Here is a 12,057-nt window from a genome sequence, read left to right on the forward strand (position 1 = left end):
GGGGCGCTGATGTAATCCAAAACTTGAGCAGCCGGCAACGCCTTGATTAAATAATTAATAATATTTTATAAACAAGCGGCGCACTTATCGCACAACAAGAATCTACGGGTGCTAGTGAAATAAGCAACAGAAATTAGCAAAAATAACTTTGGTCATTGATGGGAATGAAAACTGTTTGGTTTTTCCCACATCATAGTTTTGCCTAAATGGGGAATGCTTCCTAATCTCCTGATTTGCACAAACCACTGGTTTTCTTTCCGTGTAAGCTACTTGTTTAGGGCTCCTTGGAAATGGCCCACACAAGTGCATTTGGGCCATATCTGCGATCTGATCGGGCCATCGAAAGTGCCACTGTATGGGTCCTGAAAACGAAGACCGACCAATGACAAAACACAGGCCCAAACAACAAACACGTTAGTGTCCCGAGATGTAGATAAGTTCATCAGCGGCGCAGTGCAGACATTCTTCTCGGTTCCTATATCCCATTGTGCATGTACACTGTTCGAAAAAGTGCACTTGCTGCCACAAAAACTGTATTCTATTTCATTTTTCCCAATCTTATGAACGAATTGTAATTAAAGGTAGTTCAACACTCTTATGAAATGAGTGAGCGAATAATTAAAGGTAGTTTAGTTTAATCCTATGCAATGAGTAAAGGAATAATTATAGTTAGTAGGTTTAGCTCAACTTCTGCCTACCATTTTTGTGCAGTGCAGTCTCAGCTTCCCTCGGTTGTTTTCTGACCACTGGGTGTTGACGTCTTGTAGGCGGTAACGATGATGGTGATGAAGTCGCCTCGAGGGCCGTTTAAAGGCCGCCACAACTTATCGACGGATTCGGGCCGGATTCGTATCTTGTGGATGCGGCCCTCTGTGTGTTCCTTCCCCATTTGCCGCAGGATCTGCGATAAATCACTTTGTACTGCTGCGCAGCCATCAAAATCAATAAAGGCCGCTCGTTGCCCGGCCAAGGAGGTGTATAAACTGAAACGTTGATGGCTTCATCATTGGCCAACTGCGGCATTTGATCACAGCATTCGTTCCGCTCATGTAGGTCTCCCTTCCATTCGATTTTAGTTTTTTTGTAATTTAGGTAGAGAACCGCCGACCAGATGCCTGATTTATGTCAAACCGTTTGATGGCCTGTTAATCTCCTGGAGCCGCGCTTGAACTTAAATTTATTTTATTGCCTATTAATTAATCACCCCCAATTATTCGGTTTTTGGCCGCTTTATTTACGTTGTGGGAACTTTTGCATAATTAACTCATGGATTTATGTTGGGTATTTACTTGAATAGCTGGCTATATTTGTTACAACTTATTGAAATTAGCCGTGCATATTAAAATGGTTAAAACATACATATTTATTGTATCCATATTATTATGAACTTTGAAATCAATTGTTTACTTTTGTTTTGGGCGACATTTTTAAATTTGCTATTTGGAAGATTTAAAAGTCTACTTATATTGTGGCCGACGGATTGAAAACACTTTTATAATGATATTTCGGGATATTAGTATTTATATGCAACAAAATGTTGTAAGCAATCTTTTTATGAAGGAAACATAAATTACTTGCAACCCCACAAATAAAACGTTTTTATTTATATTGTTCCATTTCTCAAATAAGATTTGACTATATTCAAATTGCCCGCCAAGAAACCATCGATATGTGCTGACAACAGCGTTGCCACCAGATAGGCCACAAATATCGATATTTAACAGTATCGATATTTACAAACCGTGACGTGGAGCTGTCACAATAAAAATACTTCCACCGAACCATCGATTAGTATCGAGACACTAGCTCGTACATTTTTCCCATCCCTGCTTGAAACACAAACAAAAATCCCGAGTGGGACATATATAAATGTAAATGGAATACTTTTCAAATCGAGTCATCGTGTCGATAGCCGTCTTATGATTCTCGGTTTGTTTGTGTAATAAAACTAAATTTGTTGTGCGTATGTAAAAAAAAATATTAAGGTGAGTCTGCACACCCACACACGCGCGCAAAGCCACTCTCACATACACCCACTCACACAAGTGCAGCAAAAGCCGGCTGTCGGTAACAACAACAACAAGAACGATAACGATTGCACATTCTTCGCGCCATTTGAAATTTTTGAATGCGTTGCGCTGCGTTGCGTATTCATTGAAGGCGAAAGTCTTGTTTATTTTCGTCTGCTCCTCTTTTTTGGCACGCATCTCGCTGCTAATGATCGATTGGCAATCGATGAACGAAGTGTGCCCCGCATTCTGTATTTTTTTCGCTCTTTTTTTGTTTTTTCTATTTTCCTTGGATGATCTTGGCTGTGCCATGAGTTTTCGAAAATAGCCATCCATTGACACGCCGCGGGCGCACACAAATACCGCCCGAGTGGTGAAGTAATAACCTGAACCACCGTCAATTAAAAGAAAGAGCAAATCAGCCACCTTGAACCCATTCGAAAAACCCACTTTTGAAATTCGACCAGCACGGGTCTGAAATAGTTCTCCCAATTTTTGGGAATCCGGAGCAGGTGCAGTCCACAGCATTGCAGGTGCTCACCAATTTGCATCTAGAGAAAAATTACACCATTATCATTAATTTCTTTAAACCAACTCAATTTATACAAATGTAATAAAAAATAGAAGGAAAACAAGCTAAAACAAAAACTGAGAAAGTGCCAAATATTAATTCCAATCGACAAATATTCAAAGAAATACAGACAGAACCACAAATTAAACACTGTTTTAATCGCTTGCAGTTATCCAAATCACCTGTGAACTCAATATGGCTCAGATGACCGAGAAGAGGACAACGTCGGCCCGATCGGGAGCTGCCGCCAAGGAGAACCACAGCCTGACGGGACGGCAGAACCACCAGAATCACCACAATCAGGGACACCAGCGCAGCGGCAAGGGCATCGAGATACTCGACTTCCACGAGTCCTGGCTGGAGGAGGTGGAGCTGTACAAGGACAAGATGGTCATGTGCAAGAAGTTGACCCACCACAATCACGTGCCCGCCTCGGCGCACCACCTGCAGCCGCACCTGGCCGCACCGAATCGAAATCAGGGGAAAATCATCCAGTCCAGCAATGCCCAGCATCGCAGATCAGGCGGTGGAGGATCCACGGCTGGAGACACAGCATCCGATACCGTCTCGTCTCGCTTCTCGCCGCCTGGCCAGAAGCCAAGATCACCGCCCTCGCCGCGCAAACGGCTGACGCCAGAGAAGGTGGCACACCTTGGAGGCGGCGGTGCCTCCAAAGCAGCCGGGCAGCGCATCCTCATCCGGGGATCGCCGCCCAACAGCTCCCCGCCCAAGGTAGCGCCCACCAGCTCAAATGTTCCCGTCGTGGCCAACAGTGTACTCCAATCGGAGCCGTACAAGAAAGTCCAGGTGAGCGCGTTGCCCATCATATTTGTTTGTATCCATGTAACCATCGGTGGCAATCACTTTCTGTGTCTTTATTTATTTAGCGTTGAAAGGGGTGATATTTCCATGCCTTCCAATTAACGCTTATATTTATCGCCAACATACATTCTAGTTTATTGGCATTGATTATTCATACAATTCAATTAGTAATATGCAATGTTCGTTCCCCTGCGATTTATCAATCACATTTGAATATCTCTCGTTTATAAAAAAACCCCGCTAACCCGCATGTTTTAATTTCCTTTGTCACTCCGCCTGTGCATTCCATGTTACGTGTTACCGCTTGCGCTCCACTAACCAACCAGATGCTATTGAAGCGCGCAAGGGAGGAGGCCTTCGCCAAGCACACGGCGGGCAACTCAGCCGGCAATGGCAACGGACCCAAGCGCTCCAGCCACAGTCCGCCCATCCAGGCCAAGGTACCGCCGTCGAATATGTCCTGCCCAAGCACCCAGACCCTCAAGCCGTCGCCGCCCAGCAAGATCGTGGTGAACTCGTTCCACGGCAGCAGCATGCTGAGCACCCAGCAGCAGGAGGAGAAGAGCAGGCTGCTCACCCAAAACGGGCTGACCAAGTCGGCGGCCAGCGCTTTGGAAACGAGTCTCTACGCCTCGCTCTACGCCAATGCGCCGCAGAACAGCCAGCCGCAGTTCCACAGTCCGCGAATTTCCGGCGGAGATCACGTCACGCCGTATGTGGGAGTCTCCCTCAACAAGGGAGCCGGACACGATAACGACCGGAGGCACGAGGACGATCCGTGCGCGGGTAGGAATACAGAAATGATTTATTCAAACGAAACCTTCTAATCTTGATTGCCTTTACAGCCATCGACGACATGAACTACTACGATGATTCGGACTCGGAGGAGGAGTATGTGGGCACGCCTTTCTTTCTGGAGGAGGACAACACGGAGACGCGCCAAAGCAAGCACACTCGCCTGCTGCCGCAGAAGACGCCGTCAAAGGAGTCTGTGCGCACCACGGACTCGGAGGCGTCTGTTTATTTCCGTCCGGAGGCCATCCTCTCGCCCAGTCTCTTCCCGCACGTTCCGCCGTACCTGAACTTTACGTCCCACGCGGACAAGGGACCTGCAATGCCGGCAGCATTGCATCGGGTCCTCAAATGGAAACTCAGCCCCGTGATGCCGAAGATTGTCAAGCGAGTGGTGCTCAATTCGGGCTTCCGCATCATCAAGAGTGCGTCTACGAATGCTTGCTGTGGCATCCACCCTATCTAATCGTTTTCACTTTGTTGCAGACACCACCGACTGGATGGCCGTGTGGGAGAAGCACATGAAGAGCCCCGGCTTCAGGACCATTCGATCGCACCAGAAGTACAACCACATACCCGGCTCGTTCCGAATCGGCAGAAAGGACACCATGTGGCGCAGCATCTACAATAATATGAAGAAATTCGGCAAGAAGGAGTTCGGATTCATGCAAAAGTGAGCAGAGCTCAAAGCTTAACATTGATAGTCTTTAATCTGTTCCCGTATTCCTGTAACAGATCCTACATTATGCCAGACGACCTGGAAAGTCTGCGCCAGGTGTGGCCCAAAAACGCCTCGAAGCTGACGAAGTGGATTGTTAAGCCGCCGGCTAGTGCCCGAGGAACGGGCATACGCATTGTAAACAAGTGGAGCCAATTTCCCAAAGATCGCCCCTTGGTGGTCCAAAAGTGGGTCCACAAAACGTCTTCCTAAAATATCTTCCCTAACGAACTTGCTCCCTTTCAGATACATTGAACGTCCGCTGCTGATCAATGACAATAAGTTCGATATGCGTCTGTATGTTGTGCTGACCTCCATTAACCCACTCCGCATCTACATGTACAAGGATGGACTGGCGCGATTCGCGTCCGTTAAGTACAGCTCGGAGCTGAGCAATCTGGACGAGCGCTGCATGCACCTGACCAACTACAGCATCAACAAGTTCTCGCAGAACTATGCGAAGAACGAGGACTTCAATGCCTGTCAAGGCCACAAGTGGACACTTCAGTCGCTGTGGTCCTGCCTGGAGAATCGTGGCGTGAACACTAAGCGCCTGTGGGCCACTCTTCGGAATCTGGTCATCAAGGGCATCGTTAGCGGGGAATCGGGACTGAATCGCATGTACCGCCAGAATGTGAACTTTCGCTACAATTGCTTCGAGCTGTTTGGCTTCGATGTGCTCCTGGACGAGAATCTAGTGCCCTGGCTGCTGGAGATCAATATTTCGCCGTCGTTGCACTCGGAACTGCCACTGGACTTGCACGTGAAGGGTCCGCTCATTCAGGCCGTGCTGAATACGGCTCTCTATCAGGTGCCGCCTAAGCTGAACGAACGTCAGCAGGCGGAAATACTGGAGGAGCTAAATCTGACCGGCCCGTTGTGCCATGACAAGCGCATCTTCACCACCTGCCTGACTGCAGAGGAGGTTCGGAAACACAACCAGTACACCAACCGGAGCATCGAATTCCGGGAGGAGTACGTGGACACTATACTGGATAATCTATTGCCGGATGATGTGCGTTGCCTGATCGTCGCCGAGGACGAGCTGGCCAGGTGTCAGCCGCTGGAACGGATCTTCCCCACCGCCGGCACACATGTATACCTGCGCTATGTCGAGAATGCCCGGTACTACAATCGGCTGCTGGACGCCTGGGAGACGAAGTACGCCAAGAATCGGGAAATGGGCATTGCGTTGCTGTCGCGATATTGCCGGGACAAATACCATTTACAGGTGTCGGACGCCGCCATGGAAAAGGTGAACGATCAATTCAATTCAATTGAATTTCCCCTTCCGTACCGCTTCTGTAGTCCATTTTCAAGTCATATTTCTTATCTAGGAACCAAATGTCGCACTTACCGAGATCGATATGCTGCACGTGCGAAAGGATGAGGTCTTGGACGGTGCCACCACGCTGGCCATGCTTAAGCCCGTCGCCCAGGAGGGCTGCGAGGTGGTGCCGACCTCGGATGCCTGCATCGAGATTAAGTCCTGAGATTAAGTCCACCGCCGAGGCACTATCCGCCCTAAGTCACCATTACTTCTTCCATTTCCGTTTCCGTTCTCAGCTCACAGCTGCGCCAGCACGCCGTTCAAATTTGCTTCGGAATTGTCTCCACTCAATAAATTTCCTTAACTTTGATCGTCTTTATCCTCGAAATGTAATAACCATGCGGCTCCATTTCCTTGTTGGTGGAAACGGCTAGTTTTAGCAACCAGGCTGAAATTGGATTACACGTTGTGCCAGTAAACAAGAAACACCACGATGTGCTGTAAAATATGATAGAATCCGTGAAAATATATAACTTATTTCAATTTAGAGGGTTCGTTTTGTTTCTCTTATTGCAAATGCAAGCTAGTACGAAACTTTTTGAAATTGGCGCGCTTTGCAGGTGCGATAGACCCAGCGAAGTGCAATCGATAAATGGTGGCGCAGTCTTGAGCGCTCAAGCTGCCGATAACGGCATCACGCCTACAATTATCGATAGCTGTAGCTGTATAATAACAATAAACAAAAATTCACTGCATTGCACGGCGCTAAAATAAAAACTAACCAAACCTCTGCAAGCCATGGCGTGGACTGAATTATAAGGCCGGATTGCGACCAAAGGACTGCAAGCGGAACAGCTGAGCTGCACAATTCGGAAATCGCCAATCTAACACTGCGAGCCAATACAAAAAAGTGGCCCATTGATTTTTCGCCAAGTAACTGCTGCTTAAAGAAAATTGCGAGCAGCGTTGGAATTTCCCCCTGCCAATCAGCAAAATGAGTGGTAAGAGGCCAGTTCTCTGGAAGAATGGCCATTAAGCATTGCTAACTATTCACACGATCTCATTTGGGGGAATCGCTGTGCTGACTGCATAGGAATTTGCAGTCTGCTTTTGGGGAGTGGTGGCTAATGTTGAGTGGGGGGCGCGGGGCTGCGAGGTCCTGGCTGAAAAGGACGCACCTGCGCCCTGACCTCCGCCCCATCTTCTTGGAAAGTCCAGCCCCCGATGAAGTCATCAATTTTGTAACATGTACACATACACAGGGAAGCTTGCAGTATGTGCTTCCTTTTGGTTTTTTTACATAATTACAATTTTCGCCTTTATTGCACTGCTGCTGATGTTGTATTTATATAGAATAGCGCTTTATGAACGTTTTTAAGCATTTGTTTTATACCTTTGAAATGCATTTGTAATCCATTGAGCTGTGTTCACCCAAACAGGCGACGAACGTGGCGAGGAGAAGCACGTCCTGAACTTGTCCAAGCAGAAGCTGAAGAAGGTGCCCAAGCAGGACGATGCGCACAGCATCCGGCAGCTCATCCTGGACGAGAACGAGCTGCAGAAGATCGACAACATAGACTCGTACCTCAAAATTGAAACGGTGATTTGCGATATGCGGTTTAAGACCACAAGTTCCTAATTGACAAAAATTCCAACTTCTCAGCTCTCCTTGGCTAGGAATCAATTGCTGCGCATGTATGGCGTCTGCCGGCTGCACTGCCTCCGTGAACTGAACCTGTCCTACAACGGCATACTCTCTATCGAGGGTCTGAAGGAGTGCATCCACCTGCGCGTACTGAATCTGGAGGGGAACAACATCAAGACCATCGAGCATCTGAACATGAATATCAATCTGGAGTGCCTGAATCTGGCGGAGAACAGCATTGGCAGCATTTCGGATATGTCCTATTTGCGCAATCTCAAGGAGCTATACTTGCACGGAAATCGCTTGACGCATCTGCGGCAGTGCGACAAGTGTTTGCCCACCTCTCTGGAAACGCTTACGTTGGCCAAGAATAGCATCAACGATCTCAATGAGATCTGTACGCTGTCGCATCTCAGCAACTTGCTGAGCATTTCCATTGCGGATAATCCCTGTGTGACCATGACCAACAGTTTGGAGTGAGTTAGCTTGATCAATGACCTTAAACGCCTCACTTAAAATGCCTCATCTTTTCCAGTGGCTTTGACTATCGACCTTTTGTGTTGAACTGGTGCATGAGCCTCAAGTACATCGATGGCTTTGTGGTCGATCCTATTGAGAGTCTTAAGGCGGAGTGGCTGTATAGCCAGGGACGTGGTCGCCAATTCCGTGTGGGCGAGCAGCCGGGCCTGGCTAAATACCTGAGTTCTGTGTGCCCCCTGGTGGGCAAGGCGCTGGAGAATGAAAACGATAGGAAGCTCCGCTTGATCCTCAGCAAGGCGCAACATCACCAGCGGCAGCTGCAGGAAGAGATCATGGATAATGCAAACAGTTCTGCTAGCACTTCGCCCTCATCCCATCGCAAGAAGCCCACCAGTCGCATTCAATCGCCGAGATGTAAGTTGTTACCCTTTCTTATATAACCAATGCATTAATATCTGCGATTGAAAGTCTCCCGCTTGAGTGGCCGCCAGGGATCACCGGAGTCCATGGTGAATAGCTATCACGGGAACAGCAGCAACAATAGCATTGTTAGCGACAATGGATCTTCGAATCATTCGCTGCAAATGAGCATTTCGCTAATTGAGAACATTAAGAACGATGGCGATGGCTTTACGTTGGCCGGCAGCGGAATGTCCAGCAGCGTGACCACCAAGACATACAATTCCACGGAGTCCACTCCACGAAATATAACCCCCAATCCCTACAACGGTATGACAATTAAAAAGAAGCCATCACACAAAGGATAATAACATTAAAAGTAATCACCACTTACCAGATCAAACGTTCATCAGTCAAACTCCATCTGGGGGTCCATTGGCGGCTGCCTCGAAAATGGTACCAGTTCCAGAGACTCTGATGAGTCCGGATGTCTGTCCCGCCGCTGTGGCCCAAAGAGTGACGGTTACCGCACTGAACCCTCAGCTGCACAAGACCAAGGTCAACAAAAATAAAGGTAGCCAGTAGTTGTTACTCTAGACTTTAAAACGACACAGGTTACTTAAACAAAAATAGTCATCTACTCTACAGACAACAAACTGAACTTGCCAAGAGTGCGAAGTCCACAACTGAAGAGGCACCAAAGCCCCACGAGCAGTCCACGGAAGATGACCAACAAATGCGGCGTGGACAAAATGCAGCTGCAGGAGAAGCTACAGCAATCGGGTGCATTGGCCGATAGCGGCGGCTTCAGCACCGACGACGACGGCGAGCAGATCAACATCGAGAAACTGAAGGCAATCAGGAAGATGGCCGCTCAAAAGCAGCAGCAGATGCATCAGGAGCAGCTGAAGCAGCAGGTGGACAACAACCTGAACTGCCAGGATCGGTTGATCGAGCACGTGACGGAGTCCTCGGCCGTTACCATCCAAAAGATGTGGCGAGGTTATCACACACGCAAGAAGACTAACAAGGACATTGCCGAACGATTGCAACGACGACGCACGCAGGAGTATATCGAGTAGGTGGTCCCTGCACTAAGGTGCCCCGGTTCACCATTTTCTAAAGCTCTGTCTTTCAAACTCCCCAGGCAACTCGGCAAGGATATGCTACTTACGAAGGCCCAGCTCGAGAACGAGCGAAAGATTCAGCAGCTGCAGATGCAGGCCATCAATGCGCTGTGGAAAAAGGTGTCCACCATGGAGGTGGATCCCAAGGGAGTGCCTGCTACTGCGGAACAGGGCGAGGACTCCAATGGCGGAGGCTCTGGCCACCTGAGTCTCGATCAAAATTCAGCCGCCGTGGTCAATGATTTGGCAAAGAGATGCACCATGCTCACCGATCAGGTTCAAATGCTACAAAGCTCGATTGGAACCATTGTCAACTGCCTTACAATGGTGTGCAACCTGCCACAGGACGCCATTAAGAAGCAGGCCGAGATCATTGATTGCAGCTCCACTCAGACGGACCTTATTGCTGTACACACACCTCAGATCGAGGACCTCACAAACTTTCCATTCACCAAAACAAGGCCCTCCACCTTGGCCCTAGAATCTAAGCATGAAGCTCTGGCTTGCCCCAAAATCGATGAACTGAATGATGTCGACCTGAAGGAGACCGTTGACTCTGCTCATCCCGATAAAGAACCATGAACAAATCCCAGTTAATAAATGAGGAGTATAAACGCTTTAAGGGTCGATCTCAGCGCTTATTAATTACTATCGTAGGCTTTTGTGTAGCTTTTGCAACAATTGAACGTAGAACTAGCACCAGCATTCACAGACACATTATTTTGTTACATTCCTGCGATGTAGAGATGGTGAAAGACTAACAATGGTATGAAAAATCGTAAATACAAACTTTTGTAAAGCACAAAAGGTGTTCTTGATTACGGGCAGAAGAACTTTTCATTTTTGAAGATTTCGTTCACTTTTTGTAAGGTAAGACTACTTAAAAAAGAAAGCTTCATTAACCAACAGTTTTTGTTTAATTCAGTTTGACAGCTTCTTAAATATCCTAACTATGTGTTTGTACGTCGTTCAGTCCTCCTCGCTAGATGTTTCCTCATCTTCCTCCTCTTCGTCGGAGGAATCCCGTCTTACAGGACGATTGGTATTGGGCAGGAGATCATCCTCGAAATCGGAGTCGTCTTTATTTTGACTGCTGGCTTCCTCCTGAACAGGTTTCTTAGTGAATTTATCAGGCCAAATTCCTGCTTTTGTGTACTCCTTTATATGTTCGGTAGTGATTATTTTGCAAATCTCGGCTTTCACTTTATCGCCCTCTTCAATCGGTTCGACCAGCAGAAAGTCGCCCCGCTTCACCCACATGCTCTTGCGGAATTTGTTGGGCATCGACACTGAAAGGTTCGAGAGATTAATGTTTTAAGATTATACTTGCTGTATATAGAATAAAGTCCTTAGATGGAATTCCCTTATCTTTCTTCAAAACTATGGTTCAGTTTATACATTATAGAGGGGCAGAAGGTTTGAACATAACATGATTAGACGCCTATAAAAGAAGGCCTCCTCCTTGCAGCTTCAGTACTATCTTGAAACTAAGCTGGGAGTCGCTTTGTTTTGCATTCTTTTTGCCTGGGGATCCTATTGGATCTCTGACAGGAAATCCAATTATTCTGCACAGTTCAGGTGTCTGCCCTACAGGACTCCTTAGAAGCTATGTCGGAGGAGCTACGGGCCTGGGTAAAACATGGTCAGGTACCCAAGGAACTTACTGAAATCTTAATGAAACTAGTGTGCGAAATCGAGATTGAAATCGAAATCGATCAATTATGAATATTAAACCATGGAATGCCGGTGCATTTTCCTCTACTTTACGCTTCACTCACCCAGGAAGCGCTCCTCCACGGTCTCCACCTCGTGGAGATTGTTTCCGCGGCTGCTGAGGACCCGCGCGATTTGCTGGGTTTCCGTGGGCAGGGCGTAGTCGTCCTCCATCATCTCCTTCATGAGATGCTTGCGCCGACTGATGCTCGGGTGGGATCGGTGCATTGTAGGGGTTTTAATAAAGTATTTGATACAAAAGGAAAATCAAGAATTTTTGCTCAACTGCTGTTTTGTTTTGTGTACAATCAGCTGTTGGGCTAGTGATGTGAAACAGCACAAGTCGTGGTGCTATCGATAGCCACTCATCAAAACGTGTGGCGATGTCTACGAGCGACGCTGCACAACACTGGAAAATAGTGCTGTGCAATTAAGCGCAGAGTCAGCAATTGAGTTTTTGAATAAAGTGCCAAAGTTTGTGAATTATAACCGTCGCGATACGATTTGTGCT

General features: G+C 47.5%; 3 protein-coding genes across 5 annotated transcripts; 2 read left to right on the forward strand and 1 right to left on the reverse strand.

The window, feature by feature from the left end:
• Window positions 1–1,763: 1,763 nt before the first annotated feature.
• LOC6541370 (tubulin polyglutamylase TTLL4) lies at window positions 1,764–6,557 on the forward strand. 2 transcript variants are annotated; one of them, XM_001968591.3, is made up of 8 exons: window positions 1,764–1,985; window positions 2,750–3,387; window positions 3,729–4,188; window positions 4,248–4,619; window positions 4,681–4,867; window positions 4,930–5,100; window positions 5,159–6,167; window positions 6,250–6,557. In XM_001968591.3, exons 2-8 carry the CDS (start codon window positions 2,776–2,778, stop codon window positions 6,403–6,405), a joined length of 2,967 nt encoding a protein of 988 aa, XP_001968627.1. In that variant the 5' UTR covers window positions 1,764–1,985; window positions 2,750–2,775; the 3' UTR covers window positions 6,406–6,557. The 2 variants fall into 2 exon arrangements, with proteins under 2 accessions (XP_001968627.1, XP_026835057.1); XM_026979256.1 differs by lacking the exon at window positions 1,764–1,985 and adding an exon at window positions 2,308–2,542.
• Window positions 6,558–6,869: 312 nt separating this feature from the next.
• Window positions 6,870–10,455, forward strand: LOC6542120 (centrosomal protein of 97 kDa). 2 transcript variants are annotated; one of them, XM_026979791.1, is made up of 8 exons: window positions 6,870–7,183; window positions 7,622–7,782; window positions 7,846–8,303; window positions 8,363–8,721; window positions 8,776–9,036; window positions 9,104–9,280; window positions 9,340–9,784; window positions 9,854–10,455. In XM_026979791.1, exons 1-8 carry the CDS (start codon window positions 7,177–7,179, stop codon window positions 10,413–10,415), a joined length of 2,430 nt encoding a protein of 809 aa, XP_026835592.1. In that variant the 5' UTR covers window positions 6,870–7,176; the 3' UTR covers window positions 10,416–10,455. The 2 variants fall into 2 exon arrangements, with proteins under 2 accessions (XP_026835592.1, XP_001968628.1); XM_001968592.3 differs by having other exon boundaries at window positions 9,355–9,784.
• A 272-nt stretch (window positions 10,456–10,727) lies between these two features.
• LOC6543202 (probable RNA-binding protein EIF1AD) lies at window positions 10,728–11,907 on the reverse strand. The gene is made up of 2 exons (XM_001968593.3): window positions 11,612–11,907; window positions 10,728–11,122 (listed from the first exon to the last, which is right to left on the reverse strand). Exons 1-2 carry the CDS (start codon window positions 11,772–11,774, stop codon window positions 10,803–10,805), a joined length of 483 nt encoding a protein of 160 aa, XP_001968629.1. The 5' UTR covers window positions 11,775–11,907; the 3' UTR covers window positions 10,728–10,802.
• Between the last annotated feature and the right edge of the window lie 150 nt (window positions 11,908–12,057).

This window comes from Drosophila erecta, unplaced genomic scaffold (assembly GCF_003286155.1).
Source record: "Drosophila erecta strain 14021-0224.00,06,07 unplaced genomic scaffold, DereRS2 tig00000055-arrow-pilon, whole genome shotgun sequence".
NCBI classification, from domain to species: Eukaryota; Metazoa; Arthropoda; class Insecta; order Diptera; family Drosophilidae; genus Drosophila; species Drosophila erecta.